The 18130-nt window shown below is 34.3% G+C and overlaps 1 protein-coding gene across 1 annotated transcript in view; it reads left to right on the top strand.

Moving 5' to 3' along the window:
* Nucleotides 1–18130, top strand: part of ARHGAP15 (Rho GTPase activating protein 15) — a 592609-nt gene that overhangs the window by 517690 nt on the left and 56789 nt on the right. Inside the window, exon 14 of the mRNA XM_011354472.2 lies at nucleotides 15513–15618. Within this exon, the coding sequence (XP_011352774.1) occupies nucleotides 15513–15618 (106 nt within the window). The remainder of the gene's footprint in view (nucleotides 1–15512; nucleotides 15619–18130) is intronic.

Here is an 18130-nt window from a genome sequence, read left to right as displayed (position 1 = left end):
TATTGTTTTTTTTTCCTAAAGTCCTGGACTATGTCTACCAGTGAAAAGGGCCATTGCTTGATTATATGAGAAAATAACTTTATTCTCTTTTTTAAATTCAGCCAGAAATTGGTTTTAGAAAGAGCAGAAGAGCCTTTGCAAAACATCAGTCCCTTACTATAACAATCACTTCCATCCTCTTAAGGAATCCCATTGTAATATGCACAAATTTACTTTTTAGTCTAATTCAATTTAAAACATTTTCCATATTGCTTACATTTCTAGCCATTTGTTGGAAGTTGATATTGTCTTTTTGTATTTCTTAAAAGAGAAAACAAAATGATGCTTTTTTGAAAATATTTTATTTTGAAAATGATATTAATCAATATGGAAGCTGACTTTGCCCCCATCCCAAATCACTTTGAATCTTATGGTCAATTACATATACTTAAATATATCTATCTGGTCATCTGGAGGACAGAAAGGAATCAGAAGACATTTCTAAGATTAACAAATAGGGGACTCTCTTAAATATTCCAGATACATTTGCTTTCTATCATTCCAAATTTGTAGTCCATACAAATCAAACACCAATTCTGAATAAAATTTAGACCAAAATATTTAATTTTTGTTTGTCCAGTAATTTCTGCATTTGGAATATTTAATTTTTGGTTTCTTGTGTTTCTGCTTAGTAATAGAACTAGGAGCTGGCTACTGATGGTAACTCTAAAGAATAATTTCTTAGCTCACGATGCATATAGGTAAACTGAACAACTGAGTCAATTAGCTGGATAATTTGATCAAAAGATATTAATTGGGCAGCTAATATGTACAGAAATTGAGGCAAAAGTAAAGTTTAAGAATATAAATTATCTGGATACTCCTTCATTTCTCAAGTCTTCTCCACCAGAAGAGAAAAAGTTAACAAATGTTGTTTCCAAAAGAGAAGAAAAATTGATATGACTTAAAAGGGTAGTCATGGGAATAAAGTGTGTTCCAATATAAGATGAATAGCCACCTATTTTGCAACTTAGAAATACTACCATACAATGTCATCTGTGAACTAGCGTTGTGTTTATTGGTTTTATTTTGCACACTTCAGAGAGTTAGTTTAATAGGCAATAGAAATCCCTGAGAAAGATTTGATTGAGGAAGAATCAGAAATTAGAATATGGAGCTAGAATGTATATTGTATATACGTCAGTGTAGGTACTTGGTCTTTCTTCAGTTTACAAATATATTGTCTTGTAGAATTTTATAACATCTGTACTCTCTGCCAGTGCTGTACACCCAATATTTTCACCCAGGAGAAAAAAAATGTCAGATTATGACTCTTCTTTCTTGATTCTGGAATATATTCACTAAATAAAAGATTAAATGCAACAAAAATACCTAGAGGAAAGTCTAGTATACTGTTTTTCTAGAAATGGTTTGATATGTGAAAATAGTTTACTTTTCTGTGGCATAAAACAACTAAAGGTTCTCATCTGTACCAAAAACAAAGCATTATTTTTATTATCAAGATAACACATACTCATAGAAAATTTGGAAAATCCATTTTGAAAATGGAAGAAAATCATCCATAATTCTATTATTAAAAGATAACTTGTCATGGTTAATATTTTGGTATATTTTCTGGCAGTCTTTTTAATTAACTTCTTAGCAAAGCTATAATTATATGGTATCTAAGCAATTGTACAAACTTACTTTAAATTGTCTCTTTTAACAGATTACAAAAATAATAAATATTTATTAAAGTCAATTTGAACAGAAAAATAAAAGGAAGAAAATTAAAATCACTCTGAATTTCATCATCATATTTTGGGACTATTTCCTTCCAACCTGTTTGCACAGCATTTTTTTCCTAGCCTACTTAATTTTAAAACTTATGTAACATAGGAAATTTATACATAAAACTTATCATTGCTTGATTTTTCAATCTTTATCACTTTAATTGCCCCAACTCAGTTTTTTTTTTTTTGAGACAATTATTATAGAAATAATAAAGCACATTTCCCAAAGATTCTTAGCAATCAATGGGAATAAAAACATTCTACAGTTCTCTGAAGCTTTGGTTTTTAAGAGGGAAAGAATTTGTTTAGTAGTTGTCCAATGCAATGTTCCAGTAATAGTGTTTACTAGCAAATGCCAGAACTGAATAGCATCAGTCCTCATTTTAAATGGTCATCATATGTCCCCAGAGCTTTCACCTAAACTGTGAAGAATGGACTACAAGAAAATCATTTCCTGGTACTGAGAATTAAATGAAAGCAAAACAGAGATAACCCAATGGGGCTTTCTAGGTTCAGGGTCCAAATAACTAAAGAAGATACTTGGTTTTGTTTATAATGTCTCTATTCTTTAGGTATAAATTTTGATTCGTCACTTGGTAATGATCTTTCTATCTTTCTATTGTCTTAACATGCAAAAGATAATTTAAGTGCACACAGTTTGTGGGACAAACAGCCTCCACCCTCAAACAGTAGATACTGCTTTGTTTACCTTTAGAATTTAGTGAGATAAGTCTTAGAAAAGTCTGATCTTTGCTTATTTTGCCTTACTTTTGTAGGATAGTACTTGACCTTTATCATTCTAAAGTTTTGTCAGAATATATCAAAATACTTTATCTACTAAATGATGTTTTCTTAGAACTCAGCTATTATTTTTAATTCTGAGTTGTTTTTCACTCACAGAAGTTTTCTTTAATTTTGTCCTTTATTAGTATATATTTTTTTTAATGTTCTGGTTTCCTCAAGTATACTTATAAATTATAGATAATTTCTCAATTCTTTGACTTCCAGCATGTCTACCTCCTATCATTTGTTTGTTCATTTGTTTGTTTCCACATTCTGGGAAAGCTTCTCTAGTTTGTCAGTCTTATCATTGACCTAATTCTTCTGCAATGACAATTTGGCCTTTAATGCAAATTTTAATTTTGTTTCGCATTTTTAGTTTTCACAGTCTTCCTCACCATCTATCTCCTTATCATTTTATCCTAGTATCTTTTCATCTTACCCTGTTCTCTTTTTATGGCTTGCTAATTCTTTTCATTAGACCCATTGATGTTTCAAATTCTATTGAAGACTCTAAATTGTTTTCTAATTGGCTCATGGTCATTGTGAGAGGTTTGTACTTCTGAGCATTGTTCTCTTAGGTCATACGTTGTTGAAATTTTGTTATATTTACTTATCTCAAAAGGTAGAAATGTATCCAACATTTCATGCATATCCCCTTTTACCCTGTACTTCAGTTCTAGTCTAATTCTTGTTTTGGAGCTATACTCAGATGACAAATTGACAATCACAGCTCTTATATTAATATTTATCCAGCATATTTCTTATCCTATAGCCTTAATATACAGTTATTGAATTTTCTCCTACCATATTCTTTAACTCACTGGCAATCTAAAAGATGAAATACATAAAACATTAGAATTCCAAGAATTTATTCCTAATAGAATTTTGCCAGGCTCTGTCCTTCTTGTAGTTTACATATGGGACTACAATTCCTGTGGTAATATGTGCCATCATCAAGGCATCCTTTCTGCCTTTCACTCACAATCTCCTACGTTATGTTATGGATATTGCTAACTATAAATTATTGTAGGTAAAAGAGAAGTCCTCGTGTATAGTTATAAGGGGAGAGGACTGGTGAGAAAGGAGGACAGCATTCACACTAATTAACACATTAGCTGTGTTGAAAAGAGAGTTGCCCAATCATACAGGCTGGCGTAGACTTTGAGTCTTCTATTCCGAAATCAGACATGTGAAGAAAAGTAAGGATATTTCTATCTGTTTTTAGAAAGTCAGACTTTCTGGTTCACTAGTTCAATAGCACAACTGGACTCACCACTGGCATTTTTCAATTAAGTTCAATATTTCTTGAAGGAAATTACTCTTAACTTTTTGTCATCACATTGGCTGACAGTCCCTGTTTATTTTAAGAATTCAAGTCTATTTTCTTTGTATTCAAGCATATTTATTGACAAGTTCCAAAAGGCGGTTAGGTGTTGTGAGCCAGATGCTATTTTAAACAAAAGTCAAGATTTGCATCAATTCTTTTTAGAGGACATCACATTGAAAGTTTTCATTCAAATTCTCCCTTGGAGTGTGTCCTCTACCTATGACTTCTTCTTTACATTTGCATCTTTACCTGGAAATGGAAACAGATCTGAGAGAAGTATATTTATTTTTAGTGCAGCCAATTGCAAGCCCCTTTGAGCTTCTAAGAAGATGCTTGGAATCACAAAATGCAAATCAATCATTTATCGTAATGATACATTTCAAAATATTTTTCCATTTGGGGGTTTTATTTTTTCATTACCCAAACTACACCTTAGTTCTTTATAAAAAGAATTTTATACTTTACACCATAGAAAAAAAGTTTCTATTGGCTTGAATTACTGGGAAGGAGGTGTGCGAATGGCCCCAAGTTATACATTTGCAGAGGAAATATCATCCAGATGCTCAAGTCAGCCTTTTCTTGGCAGACAGCTAAGAACCATACCGAAACTGAGTCTAAAATCTTTAACAAAAGAATTCCACAATCTCTTACCTTCGGAACGGACATTAATTAAAAGAAACAGTCATATCCCCCGTGATCAGAGTTTAACTACTATTAATCGGAGTTCACCACACAATTAACACTTTGAACCGATTAGCAAATGGAAATCATAGCAAGAAATTTTGAGATTAGAATAGGGAATGGACATCTTCTTTTACCCAACTCACTGTCCCTCATCGTTTAAAAGAAAAAAAATTAAGCACTCTAGTCATAAAGAACTGGGCAGATTTTGTTTTCGGTGAGGTGTTTTGCCATTACATATTGCACATAATGTATGGCACTGTTAGGAGGAAAAAATTGGAGTCAAAGTGGCTGGAAAGTTAGGTCTGCTCTGTAGCACTGTGAGATTGTTGACATCTGCCGAGGTTGGAGCGCTCAGTAAGCAGGAAATGGGGTGTCACTCTGAGTGGTAGTTTACCATTATCCTGGCATCCTAATGAAGTGTCTGCAGTGCACAGAGCTTCTGGATGGCATCTTAACGCACGGCTAAGCAAAAGCACTTCTCTCCCTGTCACTGTCATCCATCTGCCTGCACCCTACTGTAGCCAATGGGATGGAACCATGCTACAATGTGCTATAAGCCATTTAGAGTTGCACATTGCATAATCAGTCCCATCAAATATGTAAAAAAAAATGGCTATTATTGGTTATTTTCCTCAAACTCTGGCACCTGGAGTTCGATACATTAAAGTTAAACTTTTCTGAGTGCTGTTTATGCTATTAATTCAACTTTCCCCCTACTATCTAAATGAGAATGAGTTGCATCCTCATTGTCTTAAGTCCTGTTAATGGATTGAAAGAGTTGTATGAATATTCATTTAAAAACTTCACTATACATCACACTTGGTGAATTCATCAATTTACAATAATGGAATGGTCATTTTCTTTGAGATATTCATTTTTAAGATGAGGACAAAGAATAAATCAATTCAAATCACAAATTAGTTGTTTTTATCTTAGAATACATTATTTAGTCTTCAGTGATAGTTTGAGGTTTTTCAAAAGATTTCCTTAAAGACACAGTGCATGTCACAAAATACATTTGCATTTTAAGCCAGTGTTGTTGGTGCTGGATGATTAAATTTGGGGCTTTAGAATTACCTCCGATGAAATTCAAATGCAGTAGAGAGGAAGATACCTGTTATAATGTGGCAGAAGTAGAGCAAAGTGTGTGTATGTATAATCCTTCTGAAACTTCTAGGTAGATTATGTATGATTCTCCAGACATGGTTGCAAAGCAGCTGGGCTCTCGTGGCAAGAATTTAGTGGGAAGATGGCCACAAAGTTGAGAAGGAGCTTTCTGTAATATGCAGGGGCAACAGGAATCTGCTAAACTGGGGTGGGGTGGGGGGGGTGAAGTGGGGTTAGATAAACAAGAGGGCATAACATAATTTGGTTGCATCAGGAATTTTTCGCAGACATTAAAACTATGGTAAACATAACAGCGGGGAAGCGTGCACTGCAGCACAGTGGGAAGCTTAAAGCGTCTGCCGCGCTGTGCCTGGCTACAACCACTGCTAGAAGTCTCCGACTTTCATTAGCACTCAATGATTCACCCAGTTCCCCCAGAAAAGGAGGAAAATCCAAGCAGCATAGCCTTTCTCTAATTATTGTAAATGCTCCCAGGTTACAGTATTTGGAGGACAATATGGCAGGGTGATGTTAAACTAGAACAAAAGAGTCATTCTGGATTTAAAAAGCAGAATAAAGGTTTGTTTGTTGTTTGTTTTAAATAAATATAGCCTTTCATTCGATTGATAAGGTAGTGTGTTGGAATATTAGACCACCTCTTTACAGTGAAATTTTAGATGACCCATCCAAAGTGTGTACAAGTCCTTTTGAGCAGTAAAAGTACAAGTTAATTTCACAAATGACTTCCTTCATCACCACCCCACCCCCAAATTTATTCAAGCATGTCTCACAAGTCTCTGAAACAGAAACTGTTTCCTCTGAAGGAAACTTGTAGTAAATAACAATTGATATGGAACCAAATGTAACATGGTAGGCAAACTAATGCACATCACTGCAAAATACTGCATGTCAGGGTAGGGTATTTATCCCCACCTTCCATATAATGGAGTTATTTGAGAAAAATATTGGCTTCTTCAAAGGAAGAGTGGTTTGCTATTGATGCCCAGAAACATTTTAAATGGTAAAGTTTTTTAATGGAATGATAGGTGTTTATTTTTGCTAAATCCAGTCTTGGGAATCTGGTTTCTTCATTCATATCCCCCCAGCTGCTGTCAGCATTACAGCACATCAGCTTTCCTTCATGTGAGAATATTTCTCCAGAACTCATTTGCAAAAGAGTCGAAGCAATATTAAACACCACATCCAAACCTCTTTTAAACACACAAAGAAATGGGAAAACACATCAGAACTAGACCATTGAGAAAATCCGCCTTTCAAATTTACTGTTTGCTTCACATGCTAGTATAAAATAGCCCACAAAGTCCCGTTTGTGATCCATTTGAAACAATCTTGATTTGCTTAAATTGTCACATTCTTCTTGCACATTTCTTCCTAAATGTAAAAGTGGCAAAGAATTCTCCTCCCTCTTCATTATAAAAGTGCAGAATTTCTGGTTTGTTTATTCCTAATGGAACACTTGAGAAAGAAGAAAATATATAAATATCTCTTTCAGAAGATTAGTTGTCTCAATCTTTTTAAAAGAGAGTATTTGTTCATTGCTTCCCCATGGTAAACAACTTGGGCTTTTCATTGTAATTTTCCATTGTCAAATTAATGCATTTCACTTTAATGACTTGGTCCCATGCTTCTAAAACACCATACTTTTTAATATCCTTATTTCTTCTATGCTATATATTAATGTATGTCATTAGGACATAGATAGTTAGGAATATAACCTAAGCAACTTTTTAAACAAATTTGTTAAAGGAAATTTCTACTCCATTGTAACTCATGAAAACAGAATCTGAAAAAACTCAAAATCTAACAAAATAAAACTATATTTTACTCCTCACGAGAACATATTTCCAAGCTAAGGATTTCAGGCAAGAAATAGCATAAGTGTTTTGAGTATTTCAAATCAAACATCAGAAATTTTGTCTGATCTACTGTTAAATATCCTATTGACAAGGTCAAGAACAGAGAAAAGTCTGGCCACCAAGACAGAAGAGAAAATAAGCATTTTAAAAAAAAGTAGACAGTTCATCAACTTCAATTTCTAAAATACTATGCCATCTTTACAGAATGTAGAGGAATGCCCCCTAACTATAATGAAAGTGTATCTGTATGTTTCCCTACCATATATTTGGTTCTTCAAAAGTTATATTAAGGATGTTAATAAAAAAAATGGCTAATATTTTCAAGAAACTATAAAGAAAGAGAGAGAGAGGGAGAGGAAAGCAAGCTGTGGCAAAAAAAACCTGGGCTCAGCAGCTTTCTGGGGGAAATGGTGAAATGTGACTATGTGATTTATAATGAGAAAAGGTATCTACAACATACAATTTTCTACCTAGCTGCAAATAATAATTCATAGTGATGTCCCTTCCAGATAAAAGACCTTTGCTATGTAGGACCCATGTGGTAAAATGATCATGATAAATGTCAGACCAGTGCAGGTAACGGCTTTACAAACCATTAAGATTAGCTGGCTCTTTTTTCCGATGATAACAGTAACCATGCTGTGACTCTATGTGGTAATAATATCTCAGTCCTGATAAATGCCAGAGCCAAGCAGAGGTGTTTATCATTCTCCGTTCAGAAATGCTGACTAAAGTTGCCACGTGTTGCCTGTTTTTCTTCTTTTACAATAGTCTCACAATTAATAATAATAATAATAAGAGCTGAATCATAAAATTACTTTATTCCTCATATCTTAACGAGTTTTGATATTCATGCTATTAACTTCTCTCTCCTCTCAATGTCACTGTATGGCCATGTCAAATGAACCAGCCAGAAAAACAATTCATATTAACCATTATCTCCTCTTCAGAAGCCTTTTGTTTAAAATGAATGGTTATGGATAAAGTTTAATTGTGCTCCCTTTAAAAAGTATATTTTTAACCCAAAAGACAGGGGAAAATATTTCTTAGTTAGCATTTATCTTAACTGTATGACAGATCTTAGTCATTTTCAAATGAGATTTTCCAAATCCCCTATAAATTTAACTTGTCTATCAATAGAAAGAGATAGACACTTGTATTAAAAACTTTATATCTAGAAAAGTATTTGTAGGGTGTCCACCCTTATGAAAATGTACAAAGATAATGTTTAACATAAATAGCTACTTGAGTATTTGAAAATAATTACGAGTTTATAATTAGAAAGATGTCAAATGACTCCCAAGGGTAAGCCTTGCTTTAAAAAAAAAAAGTTTGTAAAACTAGATATGTATGAATAAATATAGTTTAGTGAAAACATAATTTAGTGAAAATTCAAAGAAATAAACTAGTGAGCTTTATTTTCTCAACACAGACTATGGCCTGAGGATGAATTAGTTATCATTTGTAAGTTATTGAAATCTACTGGGCTACTATGACCCCTCCAAAACTACTCTGAAAACAAGAAATTCTATGGAGGACAATATGATCATGCTTTTCCTGTGAAGACTGCGCTGTGTGTGTGTGTGTGTGTGTGTGTGTGTGTGTGTGTGTGTGTGTGTGAGCCATTGCCTTATTCTTCAATTCAGACAAAGGGGCATTGCTGCAAAACTGAGGAAGTCAGGTTTAAGAGGCAGTTTCAAGTTGGTGACTTTTAGGAAATGTTATCTTCCTCAAATTGATTGAACTAAAAAGCAATACCATTTATTAAAAGTGACTTGAGAACCTAAAACTTGAATACTTGCCCTCATTGTGAGGTCAGTGAATCAGAAGTCTCTAGAATAACAGATATAGTTACATGAAAAAGAACAGGTGGTTTTATTACTTTCCTGAATGCATTTGGGGATATTTAAAGAGGCTAAGAATGATAATTTTAAGTCCTTCACAAATCGATTAAATAAAATTTTACATTCATTCATTTGGTATTTATTGCATTTCTCAATAATTTTATATTTATTTTTGGTATAATGAGCTGACACTTCAGAAGTTTTTGAATTTAAGGATCATCTTAGAGTATTCTTTCAATCAGAAGAAAGATATAAACTTCATTGATACTTATGATAGATGTTAAGTTTAAACATCTCTATGGAATATTTTATGTTTTATCTTCTCCTCTGGATTATAAAATGACAGAAGATAGGGACCAACTTTGTTATCTGTCACAGGTTGCACAAAGGCCTTAATATATTTGTTTTCTTCAACCACATATATTTATATTATCTTTATAAATATACATATTTAATAGTTTTGAAATGTTTTAAGAAATAGATAAATTTATTTTCTTTTTAATAATTTATGAATTGTTTATTGCCAGAGAGTAGGAATAATGGCAGAAAGAAATAGAGGTTGCACGTAAGATTAGGTTTGCTCCTAACGGCATGCTCTGGATGGCCTGACTCCTCCAGGACACAGACCAGAAATGGTCTCTGGAAACGATGCCAAAGGGGCCGGTGGGCTAAAGCTTTCCTCACAGGTTAAGGAATCCATGGACTTATGGCAATCAATTGGCCAAAGAATTTTGTTACTGACATTTATTAGCTATAGAGTTATTTCCATTTTAAATATTCTTCCTGAAAGGGTTTCTTTATTCAAAAATTAGACAAAATATTAACATCTCCTGGGAGGAGAAACTGTGAATACTGGAGAAGTCTGGTGTGCCAGTAAGATGATTAGGTCTAATTCTCAGGCGATCCATGCCAGAGAAAGAAAGAGATCTTACCTGAGTCAAGTAGATTCAGCTTCTGCTGCAAGTTACATACTTATGTTCTCAGTTGAACTGTTTTGACAGATTCTCAACACCTAAAGTTAAATGTATTAGTTATCACAGCCATTGAGAATTTGCCTTCCTTTTAATTAAATATAAAAAATGGCTTTTCTGTTTAGAGGCGGACATAATCTTGAAAAAGTGAAAATTGTCAGCCACAGGTAAGCTTGAAGGCCATTGTTTATGACACAACAACACTCATTTATAATGCACTATATCTATTTATGAATTATAACCAAACACTCTGATAATGGACAACAGTCTATATATCTACAAAACTGTCACGTACTGTGGGCTGTTCTTGTTTTTAGGAAAGAACTAAAGAGTAAAATTTATGGCTTCATAAAATTTTGGGAACAGCTTTGAACTATGAGTAATCATGTGTCAGGGCTGATAGGATGATGATTCGAAAAATTTCAATGGCAAGTGGGGCTTACATTTAATGAGCACTTGCTATATGTGCATTTATGAAACAATTTTACTTACTATCCTATGAAATATGAATATGGGTTTTTTGCTACTTTCAAGTAAGAAACTGGAAACATCAAGAATTCAAGCAACTTGTCCCTAATCATACAGCAGAGCAAGAATTCTAACCTAGTTCTTTTAGACCTCTGCAATACTCTGCTTCTCTTATTTATAACGTGAGTTTGAACTATGTGTCTATCTGTATTCAAATGTGAGTCTTGAATTTGCCTTGGGACTATCTCTCCCTAAAGTAAATGTGATTTTTTAAAGGAATTTATCAAGCAAGTGTTGTCATGCATTGGATGACTCCTCGACATCCAACTCAAGTTTCATAATTAAAAGACATATCTTCAAAGATTTGTAAGCAGTTGTCGGGTACGTTAAACGTATAAGATGGTCTCTGAAGATCTTCATTCCTCCTATAAGCCAGGACGGTCTCTAACTAGATTCTGAAATGGTCATGATATAAAAAGTATAAACCGGATAGGAACTAAACTGCTTTTTCCAAATATAACCCTGACATATAAGTGACTACCATTTTTTTCACACAGGATGCATTATACATTCCAGAATAACTTTCAGAAGCAGAACAGCTGTGATACTGCTGACTTCCTTAAGACAAAGGGGTATAGTTGTCCATTAAGAATTACAGATAAATAGAATGCAGAATGCTCCTGATACATTGGTTACTGGGAGAACTTGGTCTTTTCTTCCTCTGGGTGGACCTATATAACAAAGCAGAATTAATTTTGAAATATGATTCAACATGTGGCTATACATAAATTAAGAATAATAAACTCATGGATGATAAAGCCAGAAAAGTGTCCAGAGGTCATCAGGTCCAGGGTTTTGTACTGCACAGAATTCTTTGCATCATTGTGTAACTTTATCTTATCTCTTAGCAAAAAAAGGCATTCAGTTGTAAATGTCCTTGTTTTAGTAGCAACATTTCATGCAGATAAATGCAAATGTAAAACTATCATAAGCCATATTTTTAAAAAATGTGTCCTCAAAACCATGAATCAGGGGAAAACTATAAAGCCACATCCTTATCAAAACATTAAAGGCTATTTCACATCGTGTAAGAAATGTTACTTCTCTAAGTAGCCTAGAGTTGCTTTTGAAGAAGGTCACTTACAGCAGAGTTCAGGATAGTCTGAGAAAATAGGGCCAGGAGGGTGAGGAGTGGAAATCAGTAAGAAACAGTTTACTATTTTAATGCATATATGTGCATTATGTATATTCTGCATAGCTTTTTCTTTTAATACTGGTGGCCAAAATGAAATCCTACAGAAAGGTTTTGTATGCAGTCGTGGGTCCCAGCTTAGACTTTGGAGAGGCTATTAGGATATGGATGGGGCACTGAAATGGAGGTATTAAAGAACATAGAGTAGAAACAAAATTTTATTAGGGAATGAAGGTAGGAGTAAATGTGAGTGAAAGGAGAAAATTATTGAATTTTTTGTTACTGGAAAGATTTTTACATGGCTCTTTTTATACAATTTACCTAAGAGGTTGTCTAATTCTTAATGTAGAAAAAGTTCCTTTTTTTCCCCCCTATAGTCATAATGTAAAAGAGTCAGAGATATCTCAAAGTCTTCTCAAAACTCTCAGTACGTCACGATAATGAGAAACTATATGCTGAAGGAGAAATATTAATAGAAAATGCTGTCTTTCAGATGCTCACTGAATCAATTGAAGACAGTTGACACATCTTTAGTAAGCTGTGTATGAATCTTAGCTCATTAACCACTCCTGTATTATGTATGCGGATTCCAATTCCTAATATGACACATCAATAAACCAGATCTGAAAAGGTGTCATTTCAATTTTAATGTTTCCAATTGTATTTTTAGATGTTCCTCCACTTAGAAGTGTTTGTGTTATTTCCTGATTTTACAAGCTATGGAAGAGTGGGTGTGGTATTGATTTGAATGGGAAACCACTGCTTTCCTATAACCTTTTCAAAGATTTTATTCTGATGATATTGTAAGAAAAATAAATCGCTCCTTTTTAATATCTCAGCCCTCTTTAAGCCATTGTCCAGTTCCCCCTCCATGTATGTATAACTTAACCACAAACATGTATGTACCACTATTCAGGTGTCCAATTCCTCAAGTATGGGTGAAAGTAGAGAAAAAGAAAAAAATATTTTTAATAAAATATTCTTCATGTAGAATGTTTTTATAAGCACATATGAGAACCAACATATACTTTTATAAGGATACTGTAACTATACTGCTGACCAATCAGATCATCAGTCTCTCAAGCTATCACAAAGTATTTAGTGTTGTGACATGACAGACTACCACAGCAAGTGCATATATTGCCTGAACCAAGTGGTTCACCAAATCTTCAAGTAAATTCTATCACTAACGTTGGCTATATTTTTGTATATAATCATTGGTGTGTGGCATTATCTTCAGATGGTTAGATATAAAGTACTCAGGTGTTCCTAAGAACTTTGTCCTGGGCATACTGTACTACTTTCACTCTCATCTTTACCGACTTGTTTTACTTCTTTTCTGAGTTTCTGGTAACCCCTAGGCTTCACCTGCTCTTATGAAGCATCAAGTTGTCTTACCATCATTAAGCTACAAGAGAGCTTTTTACCCTTCTGGCAGAAAGCTTAGATCTGCTTTCTGCTCTGATGTTGCACCTGGCTCTTCTTTTTCACTTTCTCCCTCCCCTTTGTCTCGTTCATTTGCTGTTGTCCAATCCATATTATATTGGAACTCTTCTAAGAATAACTGCAATTTTGAAAGCTCTCACTGTGGGAGGTATTATTTATAGGCCTTTGTGGTTTTAGGAGGAAGAAGAAAAGCTTCCAAGCATAGTTCTACTAGGAAGACTGACCCCATCCCACTTTAGCCACATACCATCTTCTGCAGGATATTTTCCTGTAATTTCTTATAAAATATTTTTTGCAACCGTGAATTAAAAAACTGGCAGTTTCTAAAATAACTCTTTCTTACTCCACTGTATTAAGTTTATATATCTTAATAACAGATGATTATGAATTGGGCTTTAGGAAGCATGTCATATTTGGAACTGCGTTTGGCTTTATAGATGATCAGAGAATCATCTATAAAGGCTTTAGTACAAAAGAGCTTATTTTGTGCTGTTAGAGAAACTCAGAGACAGACAGTACAGAACTAATCTGACTGCTCCATAGATTCAGGAGCACTTCTTCTAGGTGTGTGTTCCATTCTGCTTGGCCTCAGTTCTCAAGGTCATCTTATGGTACACTCTGTACATGACCTCCCAGGAAGTCTCACGTAACACTTTGACTTACATCTCATTGGCCAATCATGGTCACATGGCCACTCCAGCTGCCAGAGAAGCTGGGACATGATCTCTTTTAGCTGTGTATGATGCCGTTCCCTCAACAATTTTGAATTGTCTTGATAAAAAAGAAGAGAATAAATGTTGAGTGGGTAGGTGCCTTTCGTATTATTCTCTTATAAATCATCTTTTGCAGCAGTGACCTCTTTAGTATCATTAGGATCTCTTTAAAGATAAAATATAAAAAGGAAAAGTACATAAATCAATATACATACAGTGTTTAAGTTCAACAAATAATTATGATTCTAGGCCCTGGTTAAAACTGTGGTAAGATGAATTCTCTAGTCCAAGTAACTCAATTTTTATTATGCCATCCATGCCCATAAAGGAAAAAAAATAAAGAAATAAAATGAAAGAAAGCAATCTATATGGCATGTAGTTTTGAAGAACTTCTTATTTTTAAAATATATGTGACTAGGTTTTATACTTTCAATTTTTATTTTTGCACTTTCCTAATTTATAGCAAAAGCAAAATGTGTTAGGGAGAAATGATAGCATAGAAGTAATAAAAATATTCTTTACTCTTCCACAAAATCAAGTGAACAATAGAATATTGGTAATTGAATCATAATGTGTGTCCTTGTTGTGTGCGTTTCCCATTGCTACTGTAACAAATTGCTACAAACTCAGTAGCTTTAAACAAACAAATCTATTATCTTACATTCCTGGAGGTCAGAAGATGGAAATCAGTTTCACTTGGAAAAAATCAAGGTGTTGGCAGGCCTGAGTTTCTTATGAAGGCTCTATTTCTTTTTCTTTTCCAGTTTTTAGAGGCTGTCTTCATTCTTTGGCCCCATGGCCCTTGATCACACAGCCATTTCTCCTTCTGCTTCCTTTGTCACATCATCTCTCTCTGACTCTGACCCTGTTGGTTCCCTCTTAACCACCTTTGTGATTACACTGGGCCCACCCAGGTAATCCAGCATCCCCCCATCCCAGAATCCCTAATTTAATCACATGTGCCAAATTTCTTTTGCTGTGGAAGCTGACATCTTTACAGCAATTAGGACTTGGACATCTTTCCGAATCCATTATTCATCCTACTACACCTTATAAAATAGTAAAACACTTGTGAGAACTGATTCAATATCTGATCTTAACAGGAAGATCATGTCAAAGGCACACTGTTGCTGCTTCATATTACCATGATCTAACTTAAGAGTCAAAATGAAGAAACTCCATGATAGCGATATTGAGTACACCTATTCCTTTTGGCTGCTGAATAGAATTTTAAGCTGCTCTTAGTCTAAAATTCCCCTAAGAAAATTCCCTCATGTACCTATGAAAACTCATTCTTTTCTAACCTTTGTTTTTATTTTTTTTTCCAGAAAAACAAGACAACAACACAAGAATTGAAACCGTGAAGTCTCTTGTACAAAAACTCCCTCCACCAAATCGTGACACCATGAAGGTACTCTTTGGACATCTAACTAAGTAAGTTGTAAAGGTTTCTGGTTGTGTCATTACATACTCATTTCCTAAATGAGTAATATTTAATTTCAGATCTCTAAGACGAGAGTTTCCAAATGCATTTATCTCAGATTTTCCCCTTTCATTGACCTAAATCCTGCAGAAGCTAGAGAATATACTAGAGGTAGTAAGGAGAAGCTACAAAAGGAACTTCTGAATGAATTTATTTCTGCTGGTCTTTTCAAAAAGTAGATGTTTGCTGATTGATTGCCAGAACTGTAACCAGAGCCCTGAGATGGGCCATCTTTACTTTGTTATGTAGTGTAATGGGAAGAGCATGAGATGATTCAGATATGATTCAAAACCTAGCCCTTCCGTATACCAAGAGCTATGGCCACAAATAAGTTACTTGAACTCTCTGGAATTTGAATTCCTCATCTATAAAATGTTGACTCAGATAATAAGGTGCCATCCATGTAAACGGCCAAGGGTATTCCAAGCAGGAAAAAATAACAACAACAACAACAACAGCAACAAGAGTAAAAACCCAGAGAACATGAAGAGTTTGATGTATCTGAAAAGCAGGAAGCAGGCCAGGATGGCTGGAGCCTAATGAACTAAGAGGATGGTGGTTAGATGGGTGTCAGATCACATAGCTTCTCATAGGCCACAGTGAGAGTTTTGTGTTCCATTGTAGATACAATAAAGAACCACAAAGAGTGCTAAATTTAGGAAGTATAAAAGATCTCTCTGGCTGCCATGTGGAGAATGGATTGCAAAGAGTGAAAGCAGTGAGGCCAGTTAGAAGACAATCCTAGTAGTAGACAATCCAAGCAAGAGATACTGGTGGCTTGAATGGAGCCCTTAAAGAGATATTCTGGAGGTGGATCAGGTTGGCTTTGCTGTTGGTTGGGATGGGGTGGGGAAAGGAAAGGAGAAATCAAGTATGCCTCTTAGGATTTGGGCTTGAGCAAATGGAGAAATGATAGTGCCACACGGATGGGCAGAGTGGAAGAGAAGCAGGTTGAAAAGGAAGAGCAGACTGCGAGTTCCATTTAGGTCATGTTAAGTTTGAAATGACTGTTACTCATTTGCCCCTGTTAACACCTTCTTCAGATAAGGCAGAGTGATGAGGTTTTAGCTTTCACCATATGCATATAGTAATGTTGAAGCCTGATAGAGTTTCAAATATATTGGTCAGCTTAGCTTTTGTGAGATTAAATCTCTTTAATCGCCTTAATCATCCATTCCTTTGGGTCAAGACATTCCTACAGATTATTCAACTAGTTCATTACATAAATTTTAATTGTAAATGTAAAACATGCAATCACACACGCAAAAAAAATTAAGCAGCAGTGATGAATATTTTATTAAAAAGTAAAATTTGCCTACTGGTCACTCAGCCTGCTGAGCAGAAGTAACTAACATTTTTGTATATATCTTTTTAGACCTATTTCTAAGCATATATGCACATGTATGTGCATAGTCATTTACTGTGTTAAAGTATGTCATACAGTGCATATTATTCTGAAATACTTTGCAACTCATACAGTACATATTATTCTGAAATACTTTGCAACTCATCAATAGCCTTCAATTTCATTTAACAGACTTATCCGATTCTTTCTAATGATGACATAGTATTCCATGGCATGAATGGTCCATAATTTGCTTAGCCCGCCACTGGATTAGGTTGCATGTTTTAATCTAATTCTTCATATGAATTTTTTTATCATTTTACTCCCAGAGGGGAACGTGTGTCAAAATTCAAAACATCCCTTATTGTTAGAATGTCCATTCTTGTCACCTCCACATACTGGCTACAGTGGGAAACCACTGTGATTTAGTGATAGGATCTTGGCTTTAAAGAAATAGAAAGAGAGATCTGGAGTCAAATCTTTGTTCTATACTTTATTCTCTTTATGATCTGAGTCACATAAAATTGGATTAATAGTATCAACCATATCTTGTGGTTATGAGAATTAAATGAGATAATGCATATAAAATGCCTGGCACAAGGTAAGCATTCCTCAAATGTTTAATTCTTTTCCCTTAGGATCCGATCACACCATGAAAGGGGTTTCAAGTTACAAGTAAATACTGGAGTGCTTATCTCAGTAACTTTAACTGGACAAAGTCATAAAATAAATGGAAAATTATACTCTGTAATTCCATGCAATACTTAGTCTTGGAGATCTTGAGAAATATCAATTACTCAGTCTCAATTATTCCCTTTTTTTCCAACTGAAAGAACAACTATAACATGAAGAAACAGATAGTCAGCTAAATCTTCCTTTAATAAAAGTAAAACACACAGATGAAAATCCATCCAATTAAACACCTTTGAAGGATGAAGGATAAAAGATGAAGGTGGAAGATTCTTCTCAGTGTTAACAAGTAATGCCTGATTATGTTTTTTATATCTAAATTTATTTCTTAATATTTTTAGAACTTTCATTCAGTTCAGTAGAGATGTAAATAGATGTATTTAATTAAGATTTAAGATCAAATTATTATATCACCTTCACAGCATTCA

This window comes from Pteropus vampyrus, unplaced genomic scaffold (assembly GCF_000151845.1).
Source record: "Pteropus vampyrus isolate Shadow unplaced genomic scaffold, Pvam_2.0 Scaffold17, whole genome shotgun sequence".
NCBI classification, from domain to species: Eukaryota; Metazoa; Chordata; class Mammalia; order Chiroptera; family Pteropodidae; genus Pteropus; species Pteropus vampyrus.
The sequence above is the reverse complement of the archived record's forward strand: the minus strand, read 5'-3'. Positions and strand labels throughout refer to the sequence as shown.